At 36.7% G+C, this 19651-nt stretch overlaps 1 protein-coding gene across 1 annotated transcript in view; it reads left to right on the forward strand.

The window, feature by feature from the left end:
* Window positions 1–19651, forward strand: part of PLEKHM3 (pleckstrin homology domain containing M3) — a 55733-nt gene that overhangs the window by 16780 nt on the left and 19302 nt on the right. The window contains exons 3-5 of the mRNA XM_015814462.1: window positions 3463–3608; window positions 7084–7277; window positions 18920–18983. Coding sequence (XP_015669948.1) covers window positions 3463–3608; window positions 7084–7277; window positions 18920–18983 — 404 coding nt within the window. The remainder of the gene's footprint in view (window positions 1–3462; window positions 3609–7083; window positions 7278–18919; window positions 18984–19651) is intronic.

Below are 19651 nucleotides of genomic sequence, written 5' to 3' on the forward strand. Positions count from 1 at the left end.
GAGCCATCCAAACTGCTGTCCTTGAGCAGCCAGAAGGCAGCACTATCAGAACTACTCACTAAACTCCCTCATGATTGCCACAGGAGAACCTTCAGTCTGCCAGTAATTCATACTCATGAATTCATGGCCTAGAAAGGTGACACGTGGATCATGGACACACATACTTCTAAAAGAGAAGGCCTGCTTGCAGACATGCCTTATCTGTGTAGCATATTATATTTACTTTGCATTTGTTGGAACTGCTGCCTAATTAAAGAAACCTGACATGACAAATTGTATGGATTTTTGTGAAATCCACTTCATTTGGAAAGAAATGCCAATGAGTTCAGTGCAGACTTCTGAATAAATGCAAATGAGTGCACATTTAATCAAAACATTATAAAAACTGCACATATTGCAAACTATAAAAAAATTTGAAAATAGTTTTTCTGTTTTTGATGGTGAAGCTTTGGATTATCCTATCTCCCAGAAATAAGATGCTCCCTCAAAAACAGTACTGCTTTCTTTGGATTTTATAAGATTGGGAAGCATTGCAAGTCGTCTTCTGACTTCCTCTCGCCCCACAATCAGAGATGGGTCTTGACTAGAAAGTTGGACTTTTAAAACCTTGGTACCCTACTCATCATCGCCCCAGCAAAGTCTGTATTTTGGTGTCTGCAATGCCTATTTTTATTTTCCATGATTTTATTTCTGCCGATTTAACCCCATGTGAATTTTTTTAGAAAAATATTTTTATTGTAACACTTAATCTTTCTTTTCTTTTTAATGATTTTTTTTATTCTTATCCCTCCTACCGAAAGGATTTATAGAAGTAGGCTAAATACATTCAGCATTTTTAAAAATGAGAAAAAATGCTGCCTAATTAATGAGAGAACTTTCAAAATGAAATGTAACTTTAGGCAATGATATATTTATACATTTTAAAATTTTAAAATACAATTTTTTTGGTGGGATGACAGTAAATGTGACAGTAATTTTCTCAAAAATGAATGCTTTTTGTCTTTATTATCAAGGGTATCAGTTAATGAGAGTCAGAACCATAATTGAAACTAAATATGATTATGACTTGATAGCATCGATTTCTGAATCTTTTGAGAAAACCCGCAGATAGTTCCAACATATGTTCTTAAAATTCAGCGCTTTCAGGGGGGGAGGTAAGGAATCCATTTTTCAAATCTACATAAATCTAGTTGCACCCCATTCCATTAACATTTTTTCTTCTAATTAGACAGTGCTATCCCTGTGTAGGGTATATTTTAAAGCTTTTTGAATCCCTTTAATAAACATTGAAAATAAGAATAATTATATTTCCAAACACAAAAAATACCTCTCTGTGTTTCAAGAATGATCCAAATGTTAGGATTCCATTGATGGTTTAATACTGATAGAACATCAATAATTGTTTTGATAAAGTACCGATGCAACAAAAATCCCTTTGGATTTTTCAAACGGGCAATTCACCATTCTAGAAATCTGTAATATAGAATTTAACAAGAGGAAGATGTAATATAGAATTATTTCTTTAAATATAATGAAATGTTTTGTTTGAAAAAAACTTAACAATTGGACTCCATTTATAAGTCCTGAAGCCCAGACATTCTGTCTAACAAAATGCAGTGTTATATTATATCATTGCTTCCATGTTTCTTTCCTTATTTGAAGAAAATAACTTAATTGCTGTCTGTCACTGACATGCATTTTGTCACCATGCATTAGGCTGAGCTTCACAACATCAAAGGAATCAACTGTATTCATAACTAGAAGTAAAAGGATTGTAGAAATAGCAGGCCTTGTTAAAAAACAACAGCCACACAACTGAAGGAAAGTACAAAGGGCGTTGCACAAGAAAACATAAACACTACAATGGCCTTATAACATGAACTTTTTATATACATTTCCTTTTATTAAATTGACATTTTGAGTGCTCTAAGCAACACAGACTTTTGTGCATGATATGATATATGACCCAGGTAAAATGTGTTGTCAAGGAAATGGAGTAGAAGTAGAAATCAAGTGAAAAACATAGAGAAGTATTGTATGAAAACAGATTGAGCAAAAATTGCTCCCTTGGGAGAGGTTGGAAAATAAGAATATAAACTTCTTGAGGAAGGGAAATCTGATCAATGTGCATTGTTCGTGATTATGTTCACTACTTCAAAAGTACATTTAAGATAATATAAGATGCTTTAAATCTCTATTTACTTAGAATATTAATTAGCTATAAAGACTTTGTTTTGTTGTGATAGTTTTATATCAAGATTCGTGCACCTACACTTTGTCTTAGTACTTCAGACCACCCTTGGGCTGGTCAGGTATATATCCTAATAAATATTTAACTTTGCTGGTTGCTTGATGGAGAAGTCCTTGATGAATTTATACCTGGTACATTTCTGCTAGGGAGAGTTCTTTCCAACATGCCTTCCACCGTATAAATGGTGAAGCAAAAATTCAACAGATCTATAATTCTCCCTAAACCCTTCCTACATCTTCTCTCAGCAGCTTTAACCAGCATAGCCAGTAGCGAGAAATCTGAGAAAGGCAGCTTAACAACTTCCGAAAGGCCACAAGTTACATATCCATGCTCTGAAAGAAAGAGATACAAAATCATTTCTTCCTTGGAAACTGTTTATTATAGAAGAGTAATATAGAAGAACTGTTTACTCTCTTATCTGTTGGGAGGAAGGACTTAATTGCATAAAAGTAAAATACCACATAAAGACACTGTGATTCTACTGGTAAAAGGGATAGATGCACTGTTTTCCGAAAACAGTTAGAAATTCTAAATCTATAGATAGCTTAAAAATCATTTTGTGGGTTACAACTGAAAAACACCTATATTTAAAGTTTGTTGTACTAAATAAAATTTAAAGAAGAGAAAAATGTTAAAAACATGAAACTAAAATAAATAGTATTAATTTCAGGGCAATATAATTGTTTTTAAAAATGAATAATAAAATGCTAAAAACCTGATCCATTTGACAGTACAGATACAGGGGCCTGGAAAATATTCAGTCCAGTTTATAATATTGCTGGACCTGGTAAAGAACTTGGATTTTTGTGATTGCTTTGATTCTTAAGAGTCAGTTCAGTTATCAGAATTTCTAGTTTTCACATGTTGTGAAAACAGTTTCTGAGATAAATGCTCCCTGCTCTTCCTTTTGGAATCTCTTGAGTCATCTGTCTCTCATGAAGTCTTCTGCAAAACTAAAGAGGAAAGTATTAAGATATATCAGGTGGATGGGTCCTAGGGATGCCAATCAAAACACACAATTATTCTCACCATGCATGTGTGTGTAAAGGCAAAAAGATGGGAAAAGCACTTGGAAAAACTCAAGAAGGTTATAAGTGAAAGCCAATCTGAAGCTCCATACCGTAATTACATGGTAAAGCAATGGAAACTTTCTTTCAGTGTAACTAAGAATCTGCTTTTTACACCAATCTTTCCCCCCCCCCTATTTGAAGGTTGTCAGCGTTGCATTGGCTTAAGCAATGGGAAAGCAAAAGTATGTAACTACAGTGGATGGTATTACTGCAACCTCTGTCACGTTGATGATACCTTTCTAATTCCTGCACGGCTAGTTCATAACTGGGACACTTCAAAATACAAGGTAAAGTAAATACATGCTAACAGTAGCACAAGTCCTTGTTCCCTGATTATAGTGTGGAATATGCACACATAGAATTGCCCAATAGGAAAACATTATGTCTGTCAATCAATCAGTATTTTGTGACCACATGTTGTTATGTTATATAAAACTATGGGGAAAAAAGGAAATTAATAATTTAAGAGGGAGGAGAAAAATATCAACAAATAAAAAGGCATGCAGGGAGTCAGGTTAAAATGGAACCAATATTAAAATTGAGAGCTTAACCATTTCTTTGAGTTTAATATTGCAAAGGTAGCATCCTGACTACTAATAGTTGTAATCACATCTGCAAGGAGGTAGAATAGTTGTTGAGCTATTGATGCTCACATTGCAAGGTCCAAGAGGGAGGAAATATAACTGCATGATAGAAACAGGAGTTTGTCTCATTCATTTCCCCTCATGTAAAGCAAATAAAACAGTTTTACTAAGTGGGAATCTTGGAGGCTTTCTAATTTCCAATACCTTACCAGTGCCAGGTGAATTCTAATGAAGATTGAAGGTAACTCCATTTCTATCCTAATGATGATCTGGCCAAGTTGAAAGTGGAAGCAAAATGCAAAGGCTAAAACAATTCTGCATAGGTGAACGCCCCGAAGCACACAAGGCTCATAGCCTCCAGTAGAAAGCTTCAGTTGCCCACATCAACGAATGTTAGAATCCCAATCAGCATGCATCCCATGCAACTACTGTAGTATCCATGCAGCTGGGCTATAGTTTTGGTTGTTATGGTTGTTAACCTGAGAAGATCCAAAGGTGGCAGCAAAAACTTTGTTTATGTTGTGGTCAGCCAAACTATGGTCCTCAAAAGGGCTCTAAAAAGTTGTGCAAAGGACAGCTGGCAGGAAACTGGACACCTCTTGCCAATCTGGGCACTGAGTTTGAGGGCGAAGTAGAAGAACCGAAACCATTCATTAGCTTATCCACCTGTAGAGAATAAGGCAAGAGTGACAGAGATACAGAGGAACCATGACCTGGACAAAAGGGGCTGAAACAATTTTTAAGTCCAGGCCAACAACATAGATTTCAGAAATACTGTAGTTCGGGCAGAACGCTCACTAATCCACTAAAGCAGGGCTTTTCAACCAGTGGTACGGGTACCACCTGTGGTACATTGGCACCTGGCAGGTGGTACGCGACCATCAAAGAAAAGTAGTGGTGGAGGGGAATGAGCTGAACCAGTGGCAGCACTGGACAAGCCTGAGCGAGAGATGGCTGGAGCTACAGGGCTGTCAGGGCTCAGCGGAAGTGCCAGGATCAGCGCTTCTTCGGGACTGTCAAGGCTCAGTGGAAGCATCAGGATCAGTGCCAGGCTCCAGCTGGAGCTCGGCACAGATCCTGGCACTTCTGCTGAGCCCTGAAGAAGCGCCGATCAGCTGGAATGTTGCAGCATCTCCAGGGTATTGTGATTTACATTCAGATGCTTCGCAACTGATTCATATTTATGACGGTCACAGTGTCCCAGGGTCATGTGAAGTGACCAAAACCTGCTGCAACCACCCAGCAGACGGGGGGAATAAAAACCAAACACCCCCCACCCCACCCCCGCTGCCAATCCTCAACAGAAATGCTCACAACAATGAAAACCTTGGACAGGAGGAAGAGCGCCGCCAGGCGCTGTCTTTCTCGGCTGTGGCTTGGGGGGCACTTTTTTCAGTGCCATTGTAACTTCGAACAGTCACTAAGCGAACTGTTGTAAGTCAAGGACTACCTGTACTTCATCACTTTTTCCCTTTTTTTTGTCATCAAGTTTTTGACACCTTGCTAGGCGACTGGTGGTACTTGGTTATTGCCATATCCTAAAAGTGGTACAATGGGTGAAAAGGTTGAAAAGCCCTGCACTAAAGTATAAGAAAAAAGTTTTCTGTTAACAATTGTGTAAGAGAGCCAATGTGTTGGATTAGGAGCCAGGAGATCCTGGTTCTGGTTGATAGAACTGTAGTTACTCTTTAAGCCAAACAGGCACTCTAAGCCCAACCTACTTTCACAGATTGTTCTTATGGGAAAAAATAGAAAAGAGAACTATGTGTCTGTTGCCTTGAGCTCCTGAATGAAAGGCAAAATATAAATCTAACAAATACAGAATTTGCCTCCGATTCGGAATTTGGCTTCAAGCCATAATTCTGGCATCTAACTTTCAAGCATTTATCCTAATATAGCTTAGTATGATTATTCCTATATTATAGTTTTAGCTTTTTGAATTAGATATGGTGATATAAAAGTGTAGTAATAAAAGAATAAATACATTATTTAAATATTTAAAGCATTTTAATATTAAGTGCTACTTAAAATTATAAACAAAGGGGAACAGAAGATATTAAGCAAACCGAGATATTTGTGTTCTTGAATATCTTACAGGTTTTGGCAAGATCTTAGATATATGCATCCAAAAAGCAAACCAAAAATATCAAAAGTAACATATTTCACTAAATTCTCATTGCTATTGCAAATACTAACAATTTTTGTAATGGTGTATTTCACTAAACTATTGTTTGAATGGTCAGTTTCACCATCCTCTCTAGTTGTGAAAAATATTGTAGACTTCAGTTCTGGATTACAGGAGTAAAGAATCATGAAAATGTAGGAAGTGGGTTAAAATATAAAACAAAACAGTAGTGCTTTTGGTTTAAAAGAGGAAAAAAATCTGTCCTATTGTATCAGACTATGCCCCCATGTTATTGAAATGCAAGCCTAAGAATAACACTGAAAATCCCTAGCTCGTTTTTTAAAAGTAAGGAAATGCAGGGAGACATTCCTTATTCTTCATTTTTGCATATTATCTTTTGTGGGCAGGTGAAGCTATGTTTACAAGATAGTAGGCATTCATCTTAATACTAAAATAATAATGGCCTTCATCAGAGTTGAAGTTGTTTAAAATATATGTTTATGGCTGAAGAATTCTCTGTTTTATGGCTGAAGAATTCTCTGTTTTATGGCTGAAGAATTCTCTGTTCTCCCACTATCACCTCCCTCCTCACAATTTGTTTCTGAAAATGAATGGGAATTCAGAGAGGAGAGTATTATTCTTCAACTTTTCTTAATTAAGTAAAAACAAGATGTAACCTAGCAAGAGAAAATACTGTATATGGCAGCAGCTTTTTGTTACTTACATGCTATACCTAATCTTTGCCAGTGAGTTTACATTAAGTTCCACAGACCCTGATAGGTGTAGATTAATTTAATACCTATGTAGTTAGTATAACTTCTGGAACATTCCACTAACTGAATTTTGCTTCTTTGAAATGTTTAACACCAGAATTTAGTTTATATCTACATTATAGCAGCTTCTGGGTGCTTTTTTTAATAAATAAGGTTACATCATGTCTTATCATAACACAAATAACGCTAGCATAATGTCACTAAAAGAGAGGTGTACTGATTGCCTGTGAGCAGTTAAAGATTTATTAGAAGCCGAGCTTCATGGATTTCCCCTTTTTAGGTATCAAAGCAAGCCAAAGAGTTCCTGGAATATGTTTATGAAGAGCCCCTGATTGACATTCAGCGAGAAAATCCCATATTGTACAGACACGTTGAGCCATTGGCAAGTGTGGCCCGTCTGAGACAGCAACTGAAATCCCTCCGAGCCTATTTATTCAGCTGCAGAGCAGCAGTGGCCGAAGACCTGCGAAGGAGGTAAGACAGAAGAACTGGCTTCCTTGGGGCCATCTTCCTTTCCTTGGCCATCTTCCACTTCCTTTCTTTAGTTCCCATGACCCAGCAATTAAAGTGTAGCCCATTGTGTCTGCCTCCGAAGGGTAACTGGATACTTTCAGTGCAACTGGATGGTTCAATGCCCAAAGGGGATCTCTGATTCATCAGTCCTTCTCACTCAGGGATATTAGGAACAGAATGCCTAAGCAAACAATGTCATGGAATAAATTTATTTAAAGATTTATATATATAGCAAAGTACAGTTGCATATCATCACATTCCAACTATATAGATTATACAACTGCAGCACTTGAAAAACTGATCTATTCACTGTTAGAGTAATATACTAACTAATTCAGTACTGGTATCACGATCCTGCTGCTTAAGAATTTTCTACACTGAAAATGAAATGCCAGAGTAGATAGAGGTCCCTGAATAAAAGCAAATTAAAGTTACATACGGAGTCCAGGATTCCTATGATTGTGATTAAAGCTGGAAGAGCAGCAGTAAATTTAATCATCATTGAAACAAAACAAAACAAAAAAATCAGCTGTGTTTGGCATCCTAAACAAATATGATGAAAGTTCTGGGCTTGGAAACACTTTTCTCCATTTCTTCTGTCACCCTCTCATCTGTCACTTTAACTTTAACAACAGCTCCAGCTAAAGGAAGGAGTGAAGCTGGATCTGCTTTTCAAATGATGAGGTGCCTTCCTTCTAGGCAGAACATGGTTTCCAATCCCTGAAAATACAAGAGAGTGAGAATGGGATTTCCTCTGCCCCGAGGGGTCTACAGAAACTACTGAGCCCCAAATGCTCCCCATTTTCTGGCCTGGGATCTGTTGGAGGAATGAGAGCAGGATAAAATAGGGAGAGTCTGGTCTTTCACCACCATCATCATTGTGGTGGGTGATAGGAGCCGTGGTGGCACAGTGGTTAGAATGCAGTATTGCAGGCTGACTCTGCCGACTGCCAGCAGTTCGATCCTGACCAGCTCAAGGTCAACTCAGCTTTCCATCCTTCCGAGGTCGGTAAAATGAGGGCCCAGATTGTTGGGGGGCAATATGTTGACATTGTAAACTGCTTAGAGAGGGCTGTAAAGCACTATGGAGCGGTATATAAGTCTAAGTGCTCTTGTTGTTGCTATCATCCATGTCCCCATTATTCTGAGCTTTGGTGGAAAAGGTCTGTGTGCGTGCGCACAAGCATTTTTGCTTTGGTATCTTCATATAATCAAAAGGAGATTATCTTGGCTGTTTAGAAGATAACCTCGGTTGATGTCATGATTAATAATGTCAAATACCAGTAAAAACATTAATGTTACTGAAGTGCCTAAACTTAGTAGCCACATTCCTATTATAGGCATTTGCATTGTCTCTGTTTGGGACTGTGAAACAAAGAAAGTTGAAAATCTCTGCAGTTGAAGAAGGCACATGAGATATTTTCTTAATATCATGTAAGAATTACCTTCCTTTTTCCTATCTTCCTTTTTAAAGACTTCCTTCATTTGTAATACTGACTATAATATCTCCTTCAATTAGTATGAGATCGAAGGCTGGATGCTTTATGGGAGATTCAGTTCAGAAAAAGCATCAGAGAAAGAGATTACAAGCTTTTGATTAACAGCAAAGCAAAAAAAGAGTGTTTGATTAAAATAAAGAGGCAGGGAGGGCCAAGGCAAGTCAGTGAAGAGAACAGAAAAAAAGAGATCAAAGGAAGCAGAGAGTGAAAAGCAACTGGGCTGGAGGACATGGGGCAAAGGAGGAGGGGGGAATGAGGAGACTAGCAGAGGCACGAAGAGCCAGTGTTGATGGAAAAAGGTGAGGGAAAAGGGTACAGAGGAAGCTGTGAAGAGGCATTCAGGGTAGCACAGGAATAAAAGCAAACCTGAGAAAATAGGAACCCTTGCAAGTGACCAAGACAGAGACAAAGGGGGATTAGAGACTAAAGCAGTTGAGTGGGCATGGTGTAGAAAATGGAGAGGATAAAGTTAGGACATAGGTTGGAAATAATGCCGAAAGCTAACATGTTGAATTATTATCAAACTTGGTAAAAAGTTACATTAAGCTTATCATTTGGGGGAAAGGTGTTAACATGGGTGTGTACATCTGCAGAAGGTAATTGAAGAGGTAACAATGAAGATGAAAAAAAAATCTTATTGTAGACTAAATAATGTCTATAAAAGACTTATGTTTGAGCAACAGTACAAAGTTTAATTTTCTCTCTTAATAAACTGTAGCTAACCTTGGACTTAAAAAGCCATCTGGGTTGGTATACGGTACTACCTGATTTGAACCTTATAACTTATCAGCATGAGTGCCACCTGAACTCCTGCTCTTTCTTTCACACTGTAGTCTCCAGACAAATGATAATCAGTTTCCTTTCTCCCTCCTTCCTGATGGCATGTGTCTGCTTGTCTTTCTGTTTGTCCATCCTAGGGTTTTTTGCACCACTCTAGTTTTTGTTTTGCAAAAAAAAAGAACAGCTAGCAATTATTGATTATATTTCATAGTTTTCAAATTGAAACATATTTACTATTTATTGAAAAATTAAGCTAAATTTCCTTAAAATTCTTTACTTTTTGCTGCTTGTTCTTAATTAGATATGTGAATTTCCAGCTATTCTGAAAACGTTGTCATTATGTTAGACTTTCATAAAGCAAAATGTAGTAAACTATGAACAATGCACTGCAAGGAGGACTGAACATAGGGTGATTAATGTAAAGAATTAGCTGTTGCTTTTCATCCGTGCTTCTGTTTTAAAACATACAAGATATTTCCAAAAGCATGGCAAAATGGGTTCCCTGCTGTATACTAAAATTCCTGGTTCTTGGAATTTTATTTGTACGTGCATATGTATGTATGAGGGGTCCTTGGTGGTCTCTCTGCTTGGTTGTTGATGATATAACCCAGTTTGGTTAAAGAAACATCTGCAAGAAAACAACCACGTTCATTTCAACCCTGAGCTACAAATATTCTCCTTTATTGATAATATGTATATAAAAAATAATTCCATCAGCTAATATATAGCTGACACAGATCTATGGACAGAATATTAATTGATACAAAATTGATTTTAAGCTTCAAAGACTATCAAGAGAAACTCTCATGGAAGTTGTTCGTTTGAGGAAAAGTAGAATATCATAAATTACACATTCATGTGCCAAGACATATTTCTGTCACCTAACATATAGACTGAAGGTGTAAACATATCTGAGGGTATATCTCTTAGAACAAAAATGCACCTTTGACAAAAAGATTTTTCTTGAACTCCAGATGCTCATTTGTTACCTTCTTTTGTACCAGATTCCTGGTGATTGCCTGGACAAGTCGATGCAATATTCTTGCAGCATTTTTCAGAAGTGACTTTTCATTGACTTCTTATTACTAAAAAAGAGTAACTTCAGCCTCTCCCAGTTTTTTACCTACTGCCTTTAACTACTATACCAAAATGGTTATTTAACTTATCATAGTGGATGTTTAATTAAATAACTAAATAATTAGAATGTAGATGGCATATTGAGAATCAAAAGTAAAGGTAAAGGTTTAGATAGTTTTGGCCTGACCCAGAACCTGAAGTCTAAAGGAATCGATTTCTATCACTGAAAGTCTAAATTCAGCTTAACAGTCCTGATATAACTCCCATTAGCACCATTAGTCAATAGTTATTTTGTACCCTGTAGAAGCCAATCTGTAGATCCTGATGTATACACCTTTCTCTTCGTCAGAGCCATTTTACTGGGATGCCTAGAGTCATATGACCAATAGTGGTACAAATGGACATACAGTAAGTTTGGTCTGTCACTATTTCCTCAAGAAAAATAGGTTCAACATAGAAATAATTTTAATCAAACAAAGTTATATTATTCAGGGCTAAGGGCAGATTTGTGCTCCAGGGCTTAGAAATGTTATTTACGTTCATGCTATTAAATCCTTCAAGTCATCCTGATAGTTGCTAAAGCATCCTGTAGATGACTTTTTAATAAAAAAAAACTTTTCCCAGTAATTTAAATGCTAGAAGGATTAGCTGAAGATAATCCTCAACTTACGAATGGTTACGATCAATCTAAAAAAGGGGACCTATGACCTGGATGGGGCGTTGTCTTACCTGAACGCCTTTTCTCAGCATGATGATGTAGAATCCACCGGTGGGTAATCTCAGCCTTCCTGCTCAGTTGAGACTAAGTCAGAAATCTGCCACGCCTCCTTCTGGGCTGTACCTTCCCAGTTTTTGACCAAGGCGAAGCAAAACATGACGAAGTCCGATGCATTGGCTCCTCCTACTCTGACACAGGCTCAGACGGCCTCTAAGGGTGGGTGTGGATTCTACATCATCATGCTGAGAAAAGGCGTTCAGGTAAGACAAATGATTTGAGGAAATTCAAAATGGCGGCCGCCCAACGCTCTTGTGCATTCACGAACGAGGGACAAGGTAGTAGTCCCTGGGTGGGGAGAGCGCGTGGAATATATCCCCCCGATCCGTGCCTGCTACGCAGGACAAGGTAGAAGGCCTGGGCTGGACACAGCAAGTCTATGATGTCAATGGGGCTTTGAAAATGGCGGCCGCACCTTGCGAGGCTCCCAAAATGGCGGCCACGCCAAAATTAACGGCCGACTGTGAATCGTCCGGGCCTTCCCAGGCCTGGGGAAGCCCTGAGGGAGCTCAGCCTGTGCCCTAGTTGCCTGCCCTTCGTTCCGATGCCGTAAAACGGCAAAAACTTGCTGTTTAGTCGTCGCGCAGCCTCCGCTGCGATCCGGATCGTTGGATGTTCGTCAAGGGCCTCGCGGCACCGGCGCGCTCCGCTGAGGCTGTCCGGCGTCACAGGGCTCCACGGGGGATCGCCAGCCAAGGCAAGCCCCGTCCGGCTTCACAATGCTCCATGGGATGTCACCAGCCAAGGCAAGCCTCGTATCGAGTAAATCAGCTCGATCCGAGCAGGGGTAGCTCGGGTGGAGCCGAAAATGCGAAAATTGGCTCGAGTGGAGCCTGCAGGCTCGCTGGAGTCTAAGCTGCAGCCAGTTGCAACCCTGTCAATTTGGAGCCCGATTTTCAAACCAATTTGGGAAATTTGGAATTTGGATGGTAAATTGTAGTCAAACTCACTAACTAATTCACTTTAACTTAATCTAATCAGAGGAGCCAAACTAGTTGCGTCCTGCTGAGCTAAGACTAAGTCAAAAACTGGGAAGGTACAGCCCAGAAGGAAGTGTGGCAGATTTCTGACTTAGTCTCAACTGAGCAGGAAGGCTGAGATTACCCACCGGTGGATTCTACACTCGTCATGCTGGAGAATTGAAATTTCAACTGTTGGGCCCCTTCATGGTCCTGTGGTCAAACTTTGAGGACTCAGCAACATGGCTGTATTTACAGCTATTTGCAGTATCCCAGTCACATCATCATGTTTTACTACAGTTTTGGGAAAAACTGGCACTTTTGGTTTTCAGCAAAACTGTGCCCATAGCAAACCATTGGTTTGCTTAACAAACACGGTGTTAGTGATTGCTGCAAAAAAAGGTCATAAAGTCGTTTTGTGACCGTTATGACAAACTTGTTTGCAGTTGTATCTCAGGGAATATTTGTAATGTATGAGAGTACAAACAGTGGGGTAACTGGATAGATTGCTCCTATCACTTTTTACTTGCACAAAAGAGTATTGAACATTGGAAGTAGAGCTGGAAGTCTGCTTCTTTGGCCTTGTTACCTAGCAGTGTTGAAATTCTGGGACATGGATGGCATAGAAACCCACAGGAACAAATCTTGTGTAGGTTTCATCAGTCCTGCAGCTCTGGCTGCCGTGTTCAGAGCTGTAGATGTTTCCCATCTCACTATGTGGGTAACTTTTTATATGACAATGGAGTTCATTCATAGGATAATTGTTGCAATCTCAATATATTAAAGGATATTTAATCAAACAGCATTTTTATAGACTATTTTTCAGGGGAGGAGGAGTAATTTATAAGCTTGGAATGTCTGAGTTCACTGGATCTCAGTAGAATGCAGAAAGTTCCTTTTGCTTTATCAAAGGTTATTGAGAAATAATACAGTATTTCATACAAAATGAGATGGTAGTTATTTTTATCATAAACCAAAATAAATTACCTTCTTCAAACCTGAGGTTTGTAGTTATAATAGAAGGTCACAATTGCAGCAGTGTCTAGCAATTCATTTAACAACTGAACTGAAAACCTTCTGTTTGAAAAGGTTTTCTCTGGCTATCGTAACAGGAAGGAAGAAAAGCTTGAAACAGTTAAATGCTTTTAAAGCACTTAAAAAGTGTTTTTGAAAAGCACCTCAGCTTTACTGATCATTTTTATTACAGCCTAAAACTTTTGCTTTTAAATAGTTGCAACTTTATTTCCAGTCACTAGTGGAAAGAAAAGAAGAGTCAGCTAAAAAATAATGTCTCAAAGGTACTTTTTCAAAAGGCAACTGGACTGGTGTTTTTTGTTGTTTGTTTGTTTGCTTTTTAGGAAGAAGAAGATGTTTCGCTTCTTCTTCCTCAAAAGAAAAAAAACTACAGTCCAGTTGCCTTTTGAAAAAGTATCTTTGAGACAACTATGACCTGGATGACTGAGAATCTCCATAGATACTAATAAATAATGGTAGCAAATAGTTGTCAGTTAATGACGATAATTGAGACCAGAAACTCTGTTGCAAAATAGAAAATCATGCAACTGTGATGACTTATGATGGCAGTTCTGATAGTTCCAATTACGGTCATTATACAAATCTCACATGGTTCTTAAGGTACCACATGACCATGATTTGCAACTGACTGCCAGCGTTCCCATTGATTTTGTTTTGTGGGAAGACAACAGAGAAAGTCACAAATGTAGAAATGCTTCAAAACATTACAACCATTCTAATTGCAACTTAGTTGACAAGTGCCCAGATCGCGATCACATGTCCACCAGGATATTGCAATGGCTGCAACTACAAGGATTAATCCCAAGTCCCGCTTTTCCAATGCCATCATAACTTCAAAGAGTCACTGAATAAGTAGTCATTAAGCAGGGACTATTTAAAATGTTCTTAAGAAACCTCCTTAAACTGCTGTTTAACTTTCTAGTAGCAAATTTGGAAAAAGCTATTTAAATATATGAGACATGAAAACTATTGTTATTAAAATAAATAAAACATTTCATTTTTTCTATTTATTGCCTTTAAAGTTGTACTGAATTTCAAATTTGTTTTCATGTTTAGAAAACATTGCTTGAAAAATTGCCTCTGTTCATAGTCAACATATATTTAATCACTTTAATCTATTCTAATTATAAAACTGCCACCTGCAAAAAACAGTAACCAGCTTCCTATAAAGCTTAGCAATTTTTTACATTTTCTGTAAAATATCATTTTCAAGTATAAACAAAGCAAGATTATTAATAAATGTTTCTAATTAAGTATATTCTGATTTAAAGTATTAAAGAATGTGGAATATTCAGATAATTTAAAAACCCTTGTTAGAAATTTTTTTTGCAGGAATACTTCTATAACAAATGAAAATCAAACCAAGCTCACCATCACCGAAAACATGTTTTATTTTAATCATAGCTTATAGAATAACCCTCACTGGTGAGCTGACAGAAATATTAAGCTATAATTCCCATCATATAAACTGAAAGAGTGGAATTTACAAATTGTCCAAACCAACAAGCCACTTGATGGTTTTGTACAGTGTTGCTATATTGATACAGCCATCTTAATTTTTAACACAATCTATCCCAAACTGGCAATCTCCTGGTGTGTGAAATACAACCCTCCTCAGCATGATAGGATTTGTAGCTAAATTAGTTTATTGGGTAGCTGACGGGGCAAAGTATTTTACTAGAAGAAATCAGAGAATTAAAATAATTTTTAATTAAATCAGGACAGGAAAAAATTATTTCAACTTCTATGAAATACCGTAATTAGAAAATTAAAATGAATATAACAAATTGAAAAACAAAACACAAGCACCGTGTCTTCCTGAGCCTGTGTCCAGAGATTTCTATTATTTATCAGTATAGCATCAGTAAAATTCTTGAGACTATCTGGGTGTTTTCCGTTTATAAGTAGTAAGTAAGTTGCATCAAGATATTTGGATGGCTTTGTCTCAGTTGTCAAGTAAGATGCCACAATTTAATTTATTTTACTACATGTATGTCATTTTTTTAAAGTTCTAGACTTACATTTATCTTTTGACTTATAATTCAATTGCTTCCTCCTCTAATAAAGATTATCTTGTATAAGTACATTGCTAAAAGTTATTACATGTTTGTCATTTGTAACTTTATGAAAATAATGTTTTGTCAAATTGTTCTGAATAAATTTTTATAATATATATTTTTCATTTATAGAAAAATATTTGAGTTATATATTTTTCCATTGATTTAAATGAAATCCAGTGTATGATTTTAGTATGGTGTATAGGCCAGTCCATTTGTATTTTGGAGTAGCTATCAAATTATTTAATTCAAAGAAAAAATTCCAATGATCTAATGACAAACTAGCTGTTAATGACCTGCTGATAATAAATATAGCTACAACCTTTATAATTGTAGACACACACCCTTTATAGTTTTGTTTGTAGAGGAACAGTGGTGATTACTTATTGTTTATGCAGATTCATACCTGATAAGGTAAAAGATGAGGATGGATGAAATGAATTGGAGGTTATGTCTCAAACTAATTCTATTAGCAAAGAAATGAAAAGACATGAGAAGCGGCTTGTAGCCCAAATCCCCCCAGACCCTCTCAGATGGAAAGTTTCCAAGCGAGAAACAGATGGCTTATCGGTGATTCTTGGATAGATAGATGGATAGATGGATGGATGGATGGATGGATGGATGGATGGATGGACGGACAGATGGACGGACAGACGGTGGATGGAGAGGTAGATATATAGATACATAAAAGCTACTCAATTATTTACAACTAATTAATCTTAGGAAGCTAATATGTGCATGATATTTCTACATCCCTGGTTTATTCCTTGTATTTTATTATTTTTTCAAATCTCTTTGTAAACATATTACAAACTTATTTAAACTGTCTAATAAAAATAAATGAATTTGAAATGGAACACTGCTTTGTAGAAGTTTTCACATGTTAATTCTTTATGGAATCCTTCTTATGTGAATTGCTTTTTTAAAAAAATGCTGTAAATGGAAAACTTTAAATGCTTCTGTTGGTGACATTTTAGAAATCTTATGAATTACAGAGAAGGCTATTTGGAAAGAATTGCCATCAACTAGGCAGCATCTAACATGCTCTATTTGGTTTTGTCCATAAAGGCTAGGTGAAAATTGTTACTGACTGAAAATTTGGATCCTCTATGTTTTCTGTGAGCAACAATGGATGTTAATCTGGTTCAGGTTAAATTTTAAGGCATGGGTATTTTTGTTTAAAGTCCTTTATGGCCTCAATTTAAGATTTTCAGTCAGCTCCATTTATCTGTACCTATACTGTAACTCCCTACTTTTTAAAACCTGGGAGAAGGGAATCTTTAAATAATGCCAGTATCTGTTAAATGAGTGAATCCTAAATTTGGAATTAATTTCCTTGGGTAATGCCACAGATTTTGGAGCTCATTCCTTTTCATAACTATTTTATTGGTGCTCTTTTGATACGGGATTGGTTTATGATTAATTTTTAATTTTCAGGAATCTATTAAATTTTATTAACTTGACTAAATGATTATATTTTATGGTGCTTTTTTATGCCCAATAAAATTTAGCTAAATGTGTCCTGTCTAAACTGTCCTTGGTCCAGCCTTGGGATTTGTTCATAATATTACTTTTGAAGCACTCAGCCCCAGGATGCAACTCAGCTGGTTCCATCCATTAAGCACATGATCTTCATGGCCCTGAGGGTCCTTTGCTCTCTCTGAGTGGGATGAGGGAAACTTCTTAATGCACTTGGAGTGCCATCATCAGCTTCATTCTGCTGTTTGCTTCCATCAAAATGAACAAAACACATTTCCACAATAAAGAGAGGTTCCATAAAACCACCCAACAAAATTGAGTAGCTTTAGTTTTTTAAAAAAGCTTTCCCCATAATCTAGTTTCCATGGTAATAAGAATAAGTATATTTTTCCTACTCTAATTCTTTTGCTGATAATGTGCTTAAATGTGTTTATCACCATGCAATCCTTAAGAGTGCTTTCCTTTAGAATTAAATTGAGGAAATGTTGGAATATCAATACATTCCAATTCTCACAAGACGCAAATCACTTTTTTGCCCACTACATTTTCTGTGTGTTTTCATGCATTTTTGTTAATTCTTCATTTAAATAACATTTAAACTGTATTACATTAGCAAAACTAAGGGACATAACTTCAGATTATGGTCATAATACTTACATTTAAAGAAAATGATTTGATTGGTTTTGAATTCATCATGCTTAAATAAAAATAAATAATATAACTATTGTACAGCTCAACTGTATTTATATATTTGAAGCACATTTCTTCCAGCAAATAGTGGCAGACCCTAAAATAATAACCTACTATTTAGGAGTGTCTTTAAAAGTACAAGTTGCTGGCTCAACTCAGAAGTGAACTTAGAGCCAATGATTCCCACTTTCCACAAGTGGGATGACCAAGTTAATGACCTTCTTTACAGGCTGAAGGTGACAAAGTGAGAATCATTGGTTCTCATATTAGACAAAATATCATATTTTGATATGACCGGCTCAGGGCTGACTCAGCTTCCATCCTTCCAAGGTCTATAAAATGAGGGCCCAGATTGTTGGGGGCAATATGCTGATGTTATAAACCACTCAGTGCTGTAAAGCACTATGGAGAGGTATATAAGTCTATGTGCTATTGCTATTATTATTGCTATATTGTTGTGGATAAGGTATGTTAAGGCCAGAAAAAGAGAGTTTACATTTCCATTGACTTGAAAAAATGGGATGTAAACACTTAGCAGACAGATCTATATGACCTTATTTCTGTGGTATAAGGTGTCTATGGCTGACTCTGCATACAGCTCCTGTCTTGTCTGAGGTAAAACAACTTATCTAGCCATGTTGTGTTTGTGAGCTTCTACAAGTTCCTAAATATGAAGTTATATGATCAGAAAGTCAAGATTTATTACTATGTTTGATGTGCTTGATGTGAAGTCTGACACTTTTTGAAAGCTAACATCCTTATTTGTTACCCCACCTTTGTAAGAAAAGGCTAATGTTTTCCATTTTAAGTGTTCTAGGAATAGGATGAATATATGTGAGCTATATATTCCATCTACAGGGGAGGTTTCATGCACTCTTGGCTTCTGTACAGAATCCTACAGAGATTTGATAATTAATCAAAATAGATTACCCCTAGGCAGATTTAGAATGGCCAAGCTATTTCTGGAGTTTTGAATGCAACCCTTGAATTGAGTGGTGATCTACTAGAAAAGGTTACCTGATTTTTGAATATCTAATATCTCAGTTTAAATATAGATTTTTTCCCCTTTTGGCAAATATACATGGGACAGGCTTTTGTACTCTCTTGCATAATGTGTACATATCTACAGTATTTTATACATATATATATACTAGAATCTATTAAGTAGGACAGTGCTCTTTTCATCTTAGGAAATTTCTAAAGAATATTTTGCTGCTTGCATTTATTTTTTCTTTCTTTCTTTTTTTCTCAGAATTTTCCCCAGAGAGTATCTTCTTCAGCAGATCCATCTATATTCTCTGGCAGATCTACAGCAGGTAAGTGGTTTTGGATGCCAGACACCGTGTGTGTGTGTGTGTGTGTGTGTGTGTGTGTGTGTGTGTGTGAGAGAGAGAGAGAGAGAGAGAGACCGTTCAGTTTTTTAAACTTGTATATTAATGATTCTCACTCAGTAATGATTCTCAGTCAGTTTTTAACTGAGTTATAAATATTTATTTACTGATGTTCTTGAAAAAACAGACTAAAGTATAAGATGAGTTGGCTTCTTTTTGCCTTTAAAAAAGCTCTGTGTTAAAATAAAGTGTTTATGGGATAAATATTTGTAAGCATCTCACAAATTAAAGTGGTAAGTACAGTAATCTATGGACAAGAATGATACTGATTTTTCTCTCTTTAAAAGTAGATTGTCATAATAGAAGTCTTTCTTACAATTATGGTTACCAAAATACAATAATGATGTTTGTGAACTGATTTGAATATGTATAGTGCATTACAGAAAATGCTTGAAGTAATGGGTAAATACGGCACTATTTTATGTGGAAATGACTTCAGGCTTCTTAGACCCACCTAATTTTTTTGTAGAACTCCAAAATCCACCTCCTGTACAAAAGACACATACCTATAACAGAATGCTCAAAGTGTATTTGAATATAAGATTTTTTTTCAGTGCCACAAGTGAATTGAGTACAGACAACTTTCATACAAA

This window comes from Protobothrops mucrosquamatus, unplaced genomic scaffold, assembly GCF_001527695.2.
Source record: "Protobothrops mucrosquamatus isolate PMUCROS unplaced genomic scaffold, P.Mucros_1.0 scaffold253, whole genome shotgun sequence".
Classification (NCBI taxonomy): Eukaryota; Metazoa; Chordata; class Lepidosauria; order Squamata; family Viperidae; genus Protobothrops; species Protobothrops mucrosquamatus.